Genomic DNA, 16,471 nt, shown 5'->3' with positions numbered 1-16,471 from the left:
GACAGTGAAAAGAGGCAGCAAAACAGCAAAGAGTGCAGCACTTGCTTGACTTGCTTCCTAGCTTTGCCACGTTTCAGCTGAGGGTTAGTTTTCTTATCTGTAAAGTGGAGATAATAATAATTTTGACCTTGTAAGAATACGGTATAATTTGACTGGGCCAAAGCATATAGTTGCGGCAGTATTAGTTGACACGCAGATGTTCAATAATGCTATTATCAAGAGTAATGTGGGGCTGGAGATTTAGCTCAGCGGCATAAGCGCCTGCCTTGCAAGTGTGTGGTCGTGAGTTTGATCCCCGGTACTGATTAAAAAAAAAAAAAAGAGTAATGCACAAAAGTTATAGAGAAAGCATGCTGCTTATTCAAGTAATTTAATTCCATGAGAAGGGGCAGTTACTAACTTTTTTTTCTTTTATTAGAATGGAGAAACACCATTCTTTTTGGCTGTTGCAGGAGGTCATTAAGAACGCAGTAAAGTGCTACTGGAAGCTGGAAGTGATATCAACATTCCAAATAAAGTATGTGCTCCGGGCCATGTTCACTCATGCAGGAACGGGACATAGAGTGTTCTTTAGGAACTCTGGTCTGTGTTGTTTATTCACTGGGATTTTGTAGAGTTAATATTTATAATGTGCTTTGTTTTGATTAATAGTTAATGACTTACCTCTGATAGTTTCCTCTGATAGTCTGCTATTAACCTCTTCTCAAAAGCAATAACATTCTTTCTAGTTATGTGAAAAGGAAAAACTGGGACAAAGGGAACAAGTTACTGTTACTTCTTAGAGTCAGACACTGTGTAGTGAGCCCTTCCTGATCCTTGTCGCAGTTTGGGGAGTTTAAATTCATAGCCCCAAAAGAGAGTTACTGGAATTCCAGCATGTTAATTCCAGTCTAACACTTCCAGTGCAACCCGAGGCGAGAATAAAGACACTGAGACATACAGTTATGGGGTAGCAACGGGGTCCTAAGTCCAGCCAGGATGAAAGGTCACCATAACTCAGGGCCCAGCCTGGGTTTCATTAATTCTCCATGAGGGGAGTGGCTCAGGGATGACTGACAGTGAGAATGGTGGGAAATAACACGAGGGCCTGAGCTGGGCAAGGTAGGAGGCCCAAGATCACTTCTGCGATATCAGAGGAAAGAAACACAGAATAATTTGCATAACACAAATGAGATAGTATCTAATATTTTGTGTTGGGTGCTTCAGCTCTGATGCACAATCTTTTTTGCCCTGGGAAGTCACAGCCTCTTATCTTGAAGCTCATTCCATCCAGCTCAACCATGGTTTTCCTGGAGTCACCAGGTGGTGAAACAGTGACTGTCACCTAGTGTCAAAGGTTACACGTGGCTCTTCAACCAGCCCAATTTACATTGCTTGAAGCCAGTTGAAGGGGCAACAAAATCACCTAGCCAGCGCTGTACATATGAATACGTGGAGATAGGGTCAAGTTTATCCAAAATGAAGATAACTGCTCTTCTTTCAAGGAGTGGTCTAGGTGGTTCCCCACATTACTCTACTCTGTTTTCTCCATAGTAAATGGCACATGTCTGATCGTACATGTTAGATACTGAAAAGAACGTTTACTGTGTGAAAGCCCTGTATGGAGCCTGAAAAGGGCCTGGTGTAACTTCTTCTAAATACAGAGCGCTAAGTACTAAGTAAATACAGAGTGCTAAGTACAGAGTGCTAAGAGGTTTCAGACCCTCAGCATCACACTTTCATCCTCATTGTTTTACGTCAGAGAACTGTCACTCAGAAGAGCTAAGGAACTCATCCTAACCATATTAGTCAATGGTAGTGCAAAGGTTCAAAGTCACATCTAACTCCAGTACTGGAACTTTGAACCACCACAATGGCCTTGGATGCAGATGGGTTACTTTCTTTTTTTCTAACTAGTATTAAATTGTAATTCAAATAACTTACCACAAAAAATTTGAGGAGTATCCAAGGCCATATGCTAAGAAGTGTCGTACTCCAACTCCACACCTCAGTTTCACTCCCTGGAAATTTAGGTATCTTCCAGGAATTTGCCATGCATTCCCATGGGAAGTGTGAGTTGACTGAACACACACTCATGTACACATGGATGCCACAGGAATTGAAACACATTGTGTAGTATCTGCTGCTCTGCACTTTGTGGGTTTTAGTTTCACTGCTAATAGATCTTTATATCAGCACAATAGTAAATAAATCTTTTCCAAATGGTATGGAATTAAACACTAAAATCAAGAATAAAGTCTCAAACAGGGAAGACTGTGTATCCTTGTGTTCTGCTGGAGAAAGTGTACATTTGTACAACCCTCTTGAAAAGCAGTTTGTCACTTCTTTGGCCATGTATGGGAAATTTATTAAAAGAATAATCTAAAAGGAAGAAAAAGCTAACTATATGTACTAAAATGATAAAGTTGCCATTAAAAATCAAAGAATTAGATATACTCTATATGTAAGTAAATAGGAGAAGGCTGAATAAATGTTTGGTGCATTTATTTCTTGGAAAATTATTGTATGTAATAATGATAAACACAAAATATATTGTGATATAGAAAATGTTCGTCATTTTTATATTATATTTGAATGTTCATCGTTTTTATATTAAAATAATATATAATAATATAATACATGTTAATACAGTAATATATCTATTTCTGTCCAGCTGTGAGGGGGCCTTAGAAAAATAACTGAGCATGCTTACTTGCTTATTTTCTCTTTTTGTCTTTCTTTCTTTCTATTTCCTTTTCTTTCTCCTTCTTCCCCTTTCTCATCCTCTTCCTTTTCTCCTTTTCCTTCTGCCGTCCTCTTGCTCCCCACCTCCCCCACCTCCTCTTTCTCTTTCTTTTTGCTGCTAATTACAGTCTTCTGTGAGACTTCCAGTTTTACTTTTCAGTCCCGTAGCCACAGTAAGTTCAGTTAATTTTTAAGTGACCCTGACTTTTTAGGATTCAATTTGCATACCTGGCAAATTGTTTACTTATGTAATAAATATTTTATGCATATTACACTTAACAATCAGCGAGGTATGTCAGTTAAATATTTAAATATTTTACTTTCATGGTGCCAGTTTGGTATTTTGGAATGAGTCATGTTTTCTTTTGGGTTTTACTTATTTATCTCTTTAGAAGTTTGCAAGTTCTCCACAGTGCACCAAAGAGCCATGGATTCCCACAGCTACAGAGAATTCCTGCTGTGAGCTAGAAAGGCCTTACATGGTGCCTCAGACTCTTCCGGAAATGAGTTTCTGATATCAGTGTAAATCTCGAGAAAAGTTTCTTGGTTGCTCACTAGAAAACATCCATCCAGTGATTGTATTTTATTTCATTGTAGCACTCACTTATAACTACTTGGTATTATTCTTCTACTAGCATCTAGAATGTATTAGATTTATTCTGAATCTACTGATTTACTGGTATCAATCTACCAATCCATGGGTCCATGGATTGTCCGTTACCACTGGAATGTAATGTCAGACAGCATAAGATTTGCTTGCCATCCTAGTCCTCCAGGCTCTAATACAGTGCCTGGCACATAATAGATGCACAATAATTTTCCATGGGATGAATAAGATGATAACTATAATTTCTATATACATTTTCTATTTCACATCTTAATCCCTAGAACTTGTATGTTAGATCATAAGGTGAAGGAGAATTTCAGGTGGAATTGATGACTGACAGCTGACCTGAAAATGAGGTGTCCTTGTTTATCTAATGGGCATAAGGTAATCATAAGGCTGCCTTAAAGTGGGAGGGGCAGGCAAGGAGATCAGGACAGTGCGGTAGGAGAACTCTGCCAACCAATGTGGCATGAGAGCTCCACCACCCTTTGAGTATCAAGAAAGGATGGTGCACCGGAGGTAGGAACTTTTGAAAAACTGGAAGACAAGGAAACGGACCCAGCTTTTTTCCTGAGCACAGCCAGACCCTTTCAAACTTCTTGACCTCCAGAACTGTAACACACTTGCATTTGGTCACTAAGTTTGTGATAATTTGTCACAGCAGCCAAGAAAACACATACAGATGACTAAACCAGTTTTACTGGAAAGACACAGAAGCCCAGACTGATGAGCCCCCTTATCCCAGCAAAATAAATAAAGGGTTTAGCATGAGCTCAAGTTAGCCTGAGTTGCATCTAGTGCTACTCTTTGCATCTGTTCCAGTTGTCTGTTGCTTCATAGCCAACCAACCCAAAACCCAGTGGCTTAAAACAATGCTATTGTCTTTCGTGGATCTATGGTATTGATCCAAATAACACATGGAGGGAGGTTCTCTACAGGTGAAGTCTGCAGGGAAGAGCAGAGCGCTGCAGCAGCAGTCCAGGTCATAGTGAGCTGCAGGTTTACTCAAGGACACTGAGGCCAGGACAGATCTGAAGGGTGAAATGAAGAGGATTGTAGGAGACAGTGTAGAACAATGCTCTTTGGCTGTAGAGTTTAGGTGTAAGGGTGGCACTGGTCCAATATAAACACAGGTGTTTGGGAAGCATTGCTGTGGCTGTTGTGCAAGCTTGTGTTTCTGCTGGTAGGTTGTGAACCATTCTCATCAGGCCTGTGTGTATGAAATCTCCTCCCGCACAGACTCCTGGTCGGCCTTTCTTTCTTTCTTTCTTTCTTTCTTTCTTTCTTTCTTTCTTTCTTTCTCTTTCTTTGTCGTTTTGAGACAGGCTCTCTATGCAGTTCAGACTGACCTTGAACTCACTGTGTAGCTGAGGCTCACTTCAAACTTGCTGTGGTCCTTCTACCTTAGCCCCCGCGCCCCTCGCCCCCTGGCTTTTGTTCAGAGCACTGATACATGGCTTTTGATGTGCCTTAGTCTTCTTGCAGTCTGGCAGCTGGAACCCAGAAGGGGACAGCTGCAAGAGTCAGCACTACAGGAGGCAAAGAGCAGAAATGCTCAGGCTAGGCAGGGGGTTACTCCTGTCATACTCTATTGTTTGGAGCAGTTACAGAGTCCACCGGGATTGAAAGGGATAAGAAACCCAGCTCTTGATGGGGAAGGGGCTGAGTCGCATTACAAGAGTACGTGGGACAGAGGACATCAGTGTAGCCATTGTGGGAAAGCAGTTTCCACAGTACCTGTATCTGAAGGACCTGAAGATTCTCTGTGACAATCTTTACTTGATTAGCAACTAATTCATTGACTGTTATTATGGCAAGGTAACATGCTGGATTGGCTGGAGGTTAGAGGATAATTAGAGGCAGCTGTGCCCTTGAGCAGGGAGCTTGGGCACCAGTGTTACGAGTGGAGGGTGCTGGGCCTTCTGTCTAGGCCCTTGGTGTCCTGAACAAAGAACTGGACAGAACACACAGAAGAGGCAGTGAGGTTGTACACTGACCTAAGTGGAAAAGACGCATGCCCTATAGGGAGAGGTCAGCCAGTGCACAGACTCACAGTGGCCCAGGACAAGGGAAAGGGGTCTTTTGTCTCTGAGATTCCTGGATTGCCTTCCTCTTACACAAAGAAGGCATCAGGATAGTTGTGCTATCAAGAATTCCCTTGGCCAGGCCCCAGAGTTAAACTGCCCAATGGAAAGACTTGCTCGGCTTCCTGCCAGCTGTGAACAAAGGGTTGAAGTTAGCTCTACTCTCAGATATCACGCAGCCAAAGAGGAACTTGGGGTCCTACTACTGGTCTAGTGTGATCCTTCTGGCTAGCACATGGAATTCTGGGAAGAGATTAGCTTAAGGGAATTTATTGTCAGGGAGTTAAAGTCTCTTGACTTTTTTTTAAAAGGGAAAGCATGAAAATAGCACTATCCTGATTGGTCCTGCAAACAATGCCAAATACAAAACTGTTACTTTCTGCTTGGTTCCATGTACAGTGCTCAGCAACTGTGCAGTCCTTTGGGATCCTGTGTTCTGTGCATGTCCTCTGGGGTTTTTGACTTTTGACACCCTCCACCCAGTGGTTGATCTGGTTTGCCCTAGCCCTAACCTCCTACCTCACTAGAATAGTTGAGCCCAGGGGAGCAGCAGGAGGCAGCAGAAGCAGAACAAAAGAGGTGCAGAAGGAGTTGGGTAAAAGGGCAGAGAGCCAACGTCTGGCCCAGGTAGAAGCCACACCAGTCTATGCAGCTGGGCCTGGAAGGGAGGAGAGCTCACAGTCTACAGACACAGGGAGCAGGAAGTGGCTTGTGAGGAAAGATTTTGCAGGGTGGGAAAGGGAAAAGACTCAGTTGCAGTCCACTTCTTACTTCCCGAGTCACAGAAGCAGCAGGCTCGCTCTCATTTCCCTGGAAGCAGCATGAATTAGCTCCAGCTGCTATGATTCATGAATACACATTTAGTGTTCATAGTTCTGGAGGTGGATGCCAGAATCCAGGTGGGCACAGGGATCGGTCCCAGGGAAAGGCACCCTTCCTTGGTTGTTGAAAGCTTCTGTGTCCTTGGCTTTCGGCCTTTTTGTAGACAGGCAGGCATCCTATTCCAGAGGGCCTGGACCTAAGGACCTTGGCACCCCCAGGTCCTGCCTTCAGCACCAGTCCCTGGCTCTGCTGCTTCACTGTACTAATATCACCACCTGAGGGACAGCGGACAGCGTGTCCCAGGGCTCCCCCTGCCCTTTCCTTCTGTCTCTTGCAGCACAACATCAGTGTTTTGCAGATGGCAGCCCAGCACGGCCACGCGTCCCTCGTCGGGTTTCTTCTCAGTGAGAACGTTGACCTGCATCCGCGGACTAGAGTGAGTCTGCTCCGCGTACTTGGCCAGCTGGGCAGGGAGATGTGGCCCTGGTACTGAGGGGCTGAGGTGTTTCACAAGGGAAGGAATTCTTTCTGACTCCTTCTAGATGCTGTTTTAATCTTGAGAAATAAAACCCATGGGATGAATTTTTCAAAATCATTGAAGTGCCTGAGCAAAATGAAATCTCTGTGTCTCCAATATTTGTGTTTGCTGCAGACAAACTTTCTCACATGTCGGGGGTGGCCGCTGGTCCCTGGAGCAATCTCATCAGCGTAGGAAAATGCAGAAGCTGCCCTAAGAGTGAGGGAGGGTGGTGATTTCCCCTCTTTCTCTGACTGATCTTGTTTTTCTTTGAGGGTCTACCCTTTACACTGATGCAGGTTTTCTGAAGTTTGAATTGGCTTGGGTCAAGTTAACAAAGGCCTTTTTGTGCTAGAATTAGACAAGAAACATTGCTCTGCTTTCCAGTATATTTTCATTTCTCCTGTGAGAATATTATTTTCTCTGATCTTGCTGAGCCAGTGCTATTTATTGCATTCACTCGAGAGAAGGGATGTGATTTGAACCCTGTTGGGTGGTTTTTGGAGGCCAGAGGTAGCAGAATTGGCTCTGTTCCTACCTGGTCAGTCCAAGGATGCTTCCTGTTTCTCAGGAACAGCCAGGCCTCGGCAGTGCGGGTGGGCCTGGTGAGGAGGAGGCTGCCCATTCCTCTGAGAGGAGGGATGCTTCTGTTTCCTGCTTCCGGGGGGAGGGGTTACCCCTGAGCAGAGGAGACCTGTGCGGCTTTCCCCTCAGGCTGCCCCACTTGGCTCAGCACCACTTGTCTTCTGCCCCTTGGTCCTCTCTGTCCATCCTGCTCCTCCTCTTCCCATGTGTGGCCTGCACACACATTTCCCTCCCACCCATCTCCTCGTCCTCAGGAGGAGGCTGGAGTCAGGGTGGTCTGGGCTTGAGCCCTTCCCCTCCTTGGTTCTTATCCCACCACCTGTGGCAAGTGAAGGTGTCAGATATGACTTAGGATTACTATGACTATGGCTCTTGGAAAGCTGGTCGTTAACCTACCAGATAAACCAGTATCAGTTGTGGGAGTGATGGACGAGGGACCTGTTTCAAGATGAAGGTGAATGTGCCCCATGAGGCTTCCACCCCAGGGGCCCTCACCTCATTCAAGCCTTCGCTGCTTCTCCTCTGCCTCTTTCCTAGCAGCCACCTTTTCTCCTCCTGGAGACCCAATGCAGAAGCTGCTGGGTAAGCTGAGGCTTAGGATATGATGGAAGAGGTGGATTTGGCTGGGAGGAGAATCAGAGGCCCAGGGAGGCTGTGACTGGTCCACAGAGGAGAAGAAAGAAGGAGCTGATGTAAAGGGTTTGGTGGCCCCTGCAGCTGCACTCTGTGGAGGTGGAAAAGCTCAAACCAAGAGTCTGCCTTAAATAAATAGGGACTGCAGTCCCATGAAGATGGGAGGGTCAGCCACTGCGGTGGACAACTGCTGTACCCAGGAGGCCACCAGGAAGTCCACATGGTAGCTGCTGCAATGGGTTGCTTTAAAGAAGCCAGAATCTTTTAGATTTGAAATTTTGCTTTCCTTCTGCAGCCCAGTGAGTCCCCTCTTCACGTAGCGGTCAACAAGAACCACGTCACTGTTGTGAGCAGCTTGTTGCAAGCTCGGCATGACACTGACATTTTAAATGAGGTGAGCTGGACAGGTCAGCACAGAGAGGCTGCTTTTTGTTTCAGCATAGGGTGCGTTCATGTTCACAGCAGTCTGGTCTAGTTCAGGGTGCCTTGTGCCCTTTCTCCTGTAACCCTGCTCACCTCTGCACTGCATCTGTCTTTGGAGGCACAGTGAAAGTTTGCCTGGGGCTTGCAGAAGTGATTCACACTAACAGTTCTCAAAACACTAAATGTTTTTGAGAAACATGTAACTGGCACTTTTGATAAACAGTGGCTCAGAGGTAAATGATCAGAGGCTCCTTAAATCAATAGCCACTCCTGTGAGTGTGAGTGGTGTCCCTGCAGGGAGCCCTTCCCATAAGGAGTTTCTCAGAGGCTGTCTTTGCCTAAGCCAAAAGAGACTTCCCGGAGGAGGATAGTCCTGAGGGATTCAGTCCATGGGGTGAAATCAGGTGCTTCATGAGAGCCATTGGCACCGGCTGGAAATGGGAGGGGAGCTGGGTGCTGTCCCCTGCAGCCTGGCCTGGCGTGGGCTGCTCTTCAGGGATGTGCACTGGGCCCTGTTTCCTCCTCTGTAAACCCAGAGGAGCCTCGCGCTCCGGTCTCTGGGCTGTTTGCTCACGGCCAGCCCACTTCTCTTCCTTCCCACCCTGAGGGACTCTCTCCCACTTTAGGTCTTTCACTGTCTGAAAGTTGGGGACAGAAAGGCCTCTGATGATCACATAAACATATTCAACTCTGCTCAGGCTCTAAATCTTTCCTAATGGGCAAAAATCTTCCCTAAATACACTGAGCATTATGCTCACCTGTGATTTTGGTTTCCACAAAACTACTTAGATCCACTCTAGGGAAGGAACATTCATTACACTTGCCAATCACTTTTCATCTCAAGCTTTTTGGTTAAACCAGGAATACACATATAAAACAAGAAAGTTCATGTTTTACATATAAAATAAAAATATAAATATTCAAAAACCCTTAAGTATAGAGAAAGATAACTCTTGTTAATGTCTTGATTGGCTGTCTTCTAAACTTATAACAGAATTGTCAACATGAGATAAACCAGGTTACCTATAATCCCAGCTCAGGAGGTTGAGGCAGGAGGATTGCTGTGACTTCGAGGCCAGCCTGGACTACATAGTGAGACCCTGGTATCTGATGTGTTACACTTGTGCTGTATTGTGTTGGTGTACCACCTGTAGTTTTGTAGTACTGTATCTTGGATGATGAGTCTCTGAGGACAAGCTGCCACCTATAGCTGGAGCCGTCATAAATGCTTTTTGATAACCACACCAACTCCTGCAGAGAGTCGGCCCTGGGCTCTGGTGGGATAAGTATGGGGTGACCCTGTGAGGTGTGCCCCTCTCTGGCTGTGGGTCTGGCATTGGTCATAGCCAAGGCTCTTCTCTGTCCTGAGGTCTATGAAATGTCTTCACACCAGCCTCCCTTCTGATGAGTGATTCTTGTGATTTCACATATTTCCTTTTAAACATTTACCATCTGGATAGGAAAAGGATTATTCCAGAAAGAAATGTGTTCTGGGCTTCTTCATACATTACAACACGGGAATCAAGACAATGATAAAAATAACTGCTAGGCATTGTCCATCTAGGCATTGTCCCTGTTAATGCTGTTAATCTGTTTCTTTCTCTTTCTCCATGTGTGAATTAAATAAGCTCAGTTAGATGTGATGCTGTTGTAAGGGTTTTAATGTTATATCAAATATTTTCCACTTGTAAAAATAATTTTGAAATCATATTTTGTGGTAAAAAAAGCATAACGTATAAGTTACCATTTTAATTGTACAGTTCTGTGGCGTTAAGTATATTCACATTGCCGGCAATCATCACCTTTGTCCACCTCCAGAACTCTGTGTGTGTGTGTGTGTGTGTGTGTGTGTGTGTGCGCACACGTGCACATGCACATGTGTGTGGTGATAGGGATTGAACCCGGGGTCTCATGCATGGTACAGGCAAATGCTGTACCACTGAGCTGTACCACCACCAACCCTCCCCTGCTTTTTAAAACATTTTAGTTTGAGACTAGGTCTCACTGAGCCGCTCAGGTTGGCCTTCAGTTTGTGATATTTTGCTTCAGCCTCCTGAGTAGCTAGGATTACAGGTTGTTTTAATTACTTAGGTATTCTTGTTGCTGAGACAGAATAACTGACACCCAAAGTTAAAGGAGGAAAGGTTTGTTTAACTCACAGTTTGTAGAAGTTTCAGTCCATAATCAGCTGGCTCCAAGGCAGGGTGGCATGGCAGATAGGCATTACAGAGGAGAAATAGCTCATGATGGGCAGAAGGTAGCAAACTAAACATGGGAGAAAACAAACCTTTTTCTGTCCTTATATTGTATCCAGGCAGTGCCAAACTAATCAGTGGACTGATCCAGCAGTCACCCACCCTTAATCCCAGCACCCTAATCCCTAGCATTGTATCATGACTCAGTCACACATTATAGACCCAGTCACCTGTGAAAAAGTCCCACTTACGACTGCATGGGGCTTTGGGCGGACATCTAGACACAAACTGTAACACAGGTGTACATCGCTGCCAGCCGGAACTTCCTTCATCCTCTCAAACTGAGACCCCATCCTCACTAATCAGTACCCACCACCGTCACCTGCTTTCCTGACTTCTAGCTGCCACCTTTCTATCTCCTGTCTGTGTTACCCTGGGTACCCCATACTGATTCCCTCCCCTTTGGATTTGACATGAGTCTTCTTGTGTTGCTCAGGCTGACCTTGAACTTCTGGGCCTAATGGTTCTCCTCCTTCAACCTCTTGAGAAGCTAGACTACAGCCACCACACCCAGCTCTGAAGCAATTTTTAATGGTTTCCTAGGATTCTCACTTACGGCTGTCGCATAACTGATCTCATGTCTCCTTGCACAACATGTAGCTTCCTCTCTGTGTTTCACTATTATGAATAATACTGCAATGACTGTCCCCTTTACCCAAGTAAAAGTACACTATCTGTGCATTTCCCCTTGAGCAGATAGAATACCCTACAAATTCCCCTTAGTCTTTTCACCGTGTGAGGACTATTTTTCTCTCCTTTATGTGCTTCCATTACATTTAAGAAATTTTCGTGGCAGAGGCAGCAGACCCCCCTGCACGTGGCTGCTGATCTTGGAAATGTGGAGCTGGTGGACACCCTACTGAAGGCTGGCTGTGATTTGAAGGCTGTTGATAAGGTAACATGACTTCTTCCTGTGCGGCTGACATGGTGCCGCGCCCTCTGGCGGCTGCGAGCATGAGCCGCACCGTTAGCAGTGCCTGAGAGACCCAGGTGCAGCCCAGAGACCTTGTGTGTTTGTAGACTGAAAACATCACAGGTTTGATTGACTGAGCTATGTCGGTGAGAGTTTGTACTCTAGCAAAATATGTGTTTTTAAGATTGAAATTATTCATAAAGTATTCAAAAAGATAACAGCTCTACATGGTCTAAATATCCAGATTATGTTTACTATAAATAAAATATGTATGTCTATATACGTTTTACAGTTAACAATTTTTCATCCACTGTATCCCTGATTCTCTGGTTCCCACACTGCTCTGGTCAGATGGACCCCTTCTTATTATAAATTTCTTCTGTTCCTCCAGGATTTCTTTATGCGTATACGAGCAAACATAAACAACTTGAGTCTTTCATCATTTCATCTTTTTAGACAATGGTAGCATAATTATAGTACCGCTCTGTATTTAGCCTTTTCCCTCTATTGTATAAACTTGTCAAGTGGAAGTCTTTACAGATTAGTAAATGAAGAGCTTTACTATGTTTTAAATAGCTGCATGAACATATCACAATTCACATTATAATTTATTTATGTCTCAACTGGTGAGTGTTAAAGTTGTTCCTAAGCCTTTACTAGAGCTGCAGTGAATAAATATCCATGTAGCTACACTTGTTTTTAATTAATTAATATAAACTGATACTTAATTTTCCTTTTTTTTTTTGGTGCTGGAGATTGGGCCCAGGGCTTCATGCCTGCTAGGCCAGCGCCCTGCAGCCCAGCTCCACACTCACTGTCTTTACCCGCACAGTTCTTTAGCTCAGAGCCTCCCCGGTGTTCTCCACTGCCGTTTAAAAGTCAGGCGTTTGTGCTGCTGCAGTGGAAGCAGTGGTGTGTTATCTCTGGTGTGAGTCAGATTTCTTTTCAGTGCTGGGCATGGAACTCATTGCTTTCCACTGAGCCCTTTTGTATTTTTTGAGACAAGATCTTGTCTGGTCACCGGGTTACACAGGGTGGACTGCAGCTTGGGGCCCTCGTACCTCAGCCCCCAGCAGGCAGCATGCCCGGGATGCGAGTGTGTGCCTCTCTGCCCACTGCCCGGTCTTTTCCTGTGTCTACAGATGGGCTCTTGTTAGCTTTTGAAGTTGCCAAGGCAAGGGTCAATACATTTAATTTAATAATTGAACACTGAATTTTCTACCTGCTTCTACCATTTGTATCAAAGTAAGTGTTTTATGGTCTGGATGGGAAAAAAAGAGCAAAGATTTGTTTTAAGTTTTACTTTCCGGGAAGTCTGCCGTTAAGTTCTGAATTTCTTTTGTCCGTTTTTTGCCTTTTGAAATGGAGTCTCACTATGTGGTTCAGGCCAACCTTAAATTGGAGGGTGATCCTCCTTCCTCAGCCTCTTGGGTGCTGGAATTGCAGGCATGCGCCACCATGCCTAATGGCCTGAGTTTCATCAAGAGCACAGGGATCTACTATCCACCTCACCTCCCCATCTAGGGTGGAAGTGGTGGCCTTTTTCCACCAGTGCATTCTCCCTGGGACAGTTTGCTCATTCTGAAAATCTGGCTTTCAGAATGCTGCTTTCCCAAAATAGACTAATTATGGTGATTCAAATGGCTTTACACGGTGGAATTTAGGCAGCATGCAATTAGAGGCTTGCTAAATGCCTACAAAATGCAGTTCTGCCTAATTTCATTACTGTCTCTTTTGATTAGAGTCTGATTACTTTCAACCCTAATTTCCCAGCCCACCTGGGTCTCAGCACTGGACTAACAGCCGAATCAGCTGTGTTAGGGGAATCGTGCTTGTTGCCAGTACCCAGCCATACATCAGAATTATTGGTTAGGTTTCTAGATCCATAAGGGCAGAAATCCAGGTCCTAAGATCAGAACTTCTGGAGTTATTTCTGACCATGCATTTACATTATCATCAGGACTCCCAGACACATTGTTCGGGGCCATGGGAAAGCACACAAGAACCACCATGCTTTGCTCAGGAAGGGGTGTACACAGAGGAGCTGAACGCGGCAGGGAGTGTGAGGACTACTGTTCGTAAAGCCGAGTGCCCTGGCTTTGAGCTAAAGCCGCCCTGAGCAAGGTGTACTCGCAGTAATTTGTGGAAGATGCCATATGAACTCTAAGCAGTACAGACTCCTATGTCCAGAACTGCCTTTTTTGTTCATTCTGTTTGCGCCATAACAAGAAGAATATTGTAGGTAGGAGTCCAATTGGCTGAATTCTATGCTGTGCGGTGAGTTGTGTTGTCATGGTTGATACTATTTTAATAACACCCGGCCCTTTGTCTACATATTACCCCACCCTCCCCAAAACAAGGCTTTTACTTCCTGGTCTAAAGTAGCCGTTTGTCCTCCTGCCATCCTCTCCACATTCTGCGCAGAAAGCGGAGACCTGGAAGAAGAATTGTATCTCTCCTTTCTTCAGAGAACCTTCCCAAGAAGTTCTGTGCTCCTTTCATTTACAAACTGATGGCCCGGTATAGGGGCCAGGAAATGTGTAGGGTTGGCTGGTTCCTGAGGGCTCCGTGTGTGCTGTCACATCACCCGCACTGCTGCCCCTGGGCCCAGAGAGCTCGGGATCAGGCTGGGTTCCCCAGCCAGGAAGTGGTGGGGTTGAGATCAGAACCCAGGCCGCCGACACCACCTGACACTTTGTCTTCTTTGCTTCTAGCAAGGTAGGACTGCGCTGGTGGTGGCTGCCAGGGGCAGCCACTGTCTCGTTGTGGACATGCTCATCAACGGTACCAGGCCTGGAGAGAGGTGAGGCGGCCAGTGGAGTGGTGGGGCCTCTATGTGGGGTGAGCTCTGTCTCTGCTTCTCCATGGCCTCTTACATCAATTCCTGGACGGTGCTTGGCTGTGCCCTCTCCCCACACTGCCCGGCCACCTCTGCTGCCACGAGGCTGGATCCAGGGCTAGACAGGCTCTTTGTCCAGGTCCCGCAGCCTCCGACACACCCTTGGGCTGGCTTCTGAGCATGTGTCCATGTCACCGTCACAAAACTGTATTCATTGGAGAACACAACCAAATTGTTTCTCAGTCAATTTTTGCTTCTCTTTCATTGTTATTTCTTCTGGTATCTGCCACTTTTGTGGCTTCTATCCAGACAGCCATTCCTATCCCCCTAGATCCCTGTCTGTGCCCCCAGGCAAGTTTCAGCTTGGGACCACCAGCCACAGGGCACCAGTCCCGGAACTCAGGTCCCCGCCACTCGGGTGTCTGCTGTCTTGCTGTCCCTCTGCCCCATTCTGGAGAATTTCTTTTAAACCTTTAAAACAAAAGGCTTTCATATCTTCTTCTCTGTTTAATTGGCTCAGTACTGTGGACCCATAGTCACAGGTTGCTTAGCAACAAGGACCTGCTCCATGAGCGGTGTCGACAGCCAGGTGTCTAATTGCTGTGTAACATCACAGTACACTTGCACCACTGCTGAGCCACAGCCCTGCCCCTGCCCCACTGCAAGGCACAGCCACAGTCACACGTGCCCTTCACTGACCAGCGCTGCCCTGCAGCCGGGGGCCATGCGTGGAGTCTTGGGAAAGCTTCACCGTCCTCCTCACAGCTTTAGAGATTGTTTTGCCTGTAAAACTACGTTTTCTTAATAATTGTAACTCGATCTCTCTCCTTTTCCTCCCTTCCTTTTGTTGCATGGTCCTTCCTCCTCCTCCTCCTCTTCCTTTTTTGTTGTTTGTCTTTCGGTACTGGGAGTTAACTCATGACCTCACTCTTCTAGGCAGGCGCTTGTGCCACTGAGCTAATCCCCAGCCCTCCTCCGCCTTTTTCTCTCTTTATGCTCACTTTCTAAAACTATTGCTACATTGTATTGAAGGTGACTTGATTAAGCTCCACCTTTTTCTCTTCCTTTTCAATTTGTTGCCTCTGCATTTTCTCTGAAACTAGAAATAGTCACTGGCTCTATTATTATGGTGTGGCAGCTTTCTTAGGTCCTTTTAGATAGATGAGAATCAGAAACTTTTCCAACACATGAATCTTCCCTCTTTTCTAACAAATCTTTAAGATACAAGGATTAGATATGCTTCAAAAACTCTATGTAGTATAGAAATACAGTGGCAGGAGGCCCCCAGAAATGGTAAGAGTTGTTCACTCTGGAGACAGCTGAAGTTCTGAGGTCTGAGGCAGGAGAGAAATTTGTTCCTTTTATCTAGATCTATATCTATATATCTTTATATCTTTTATATGTATATACTTACCAAATGCATTATTGTTTTTAGTCATTTTTGTTCATCAAACAAACTTATATGCTGGCTTAATATAAAATGATTCCTAATTAAAAGATTAATGATATAATTTAAATTTTCTTTCTTATAATCCTTTATCTGTTTACACATACATAACTATCAGCTTTCCAATCTGTCTTGGTTATTTTTATCTTGTGGCTGGAACAAAACACTCAACACCAAAAATGAAGGAAGGACAGGTTTATTTAGCTGTTTGTGGAGGTTTCAGTCCATAATCAGCTGGCTCCAAGGCAAGGTGGTGTGGCACTGGGGCAACACTTCAAGGCAGCAGCCAGAGCAAAAAGGAGGGGCAGAGCAAGCATCTTTACCTCTCTTATAGTGTATGCAGGCCACCTCCCCCAAACCCCCAGAGCAGATATAGCACTCAAAATCCCTGTGCCTTCCTCTTGCTCAGGATGAGGATATTTACAAAGTAAGATCCCTGGCTCCCCGCCGAGTCTCTTAGTTAAACTTTTAAACTTCTCCAGTTGACACAATGTGTGGACCATAACACAATCATTCATCATTAAATTCAGTGATTCAGAGGCAAAAGGACTTCTTAAAATTTGGCTTTTATCTTTTTACTCGCCAATCTGGTTACAGGACTCCATGAGGACAAATGGACTTC

General features: G+C 45.1%; 1 protein-coding gene and 1 pseudogene across 1 annotated transcript in view; both read left to right on the top strand.

Annotated features, from left to right (window-relative positions):
- LOC134478133 (zinc finger CCCH domain-containing protein 14-like) overlaps nucleotides 1-2,367 on the top strand; it is a 46,121-nt pseudogene extending 43,754 nt beyond the window's left edge.
- The window catches only part of Ankdd1b (ankyrin repeat and death domain containing 1B), a 62,653-nt gene that overhangs the window by 40,652 nt on the left and 5,530 nt on the right, over nucleotides 1-16,471 (top strand). The window contains 6 exon segments of the mRNA XM_023564429.2: nucleotides 419-517; nucleotides 6,575-6,673; nucleotides 8,268-8,366; nucleotides 11,447-11,545; nucleotides 14,278-14,341; nucleotides 14,344-14,366. Of these exon segments, the coding sequence (XP_023420197.2) occupies nucleotides 419-517; nucleotides 6,575-6,673; nucleotides 8,268-8,366; nucleotides 11,447-11,545; nucleotides 14,278-14,341; nucleotides 14,344-14,366 (483 nt within the window).

Source organism: Cavia porcellus, unplaced genomic scaffold, assembly GCF_034190915.1.
Source record: "Cavia porcellus strain 051 isolate PalLab524CR breed Dunkin Hartley unplaced genomic scaffold, mCavPor4.1 scaffold_11, whole genome shotgun sequence".
NCBI classification, from domain to species: Eukaryota; Metazoa; Chordata; class Mammalia; order Rodentia; family Caviidae; genus Cavia; species Cavia porcellus.
The sequence above is the reverse complement of the archived record's forward strand: the minus strand, read 5'-3'. Positions and strand labels throughout refer to the sequence as shown.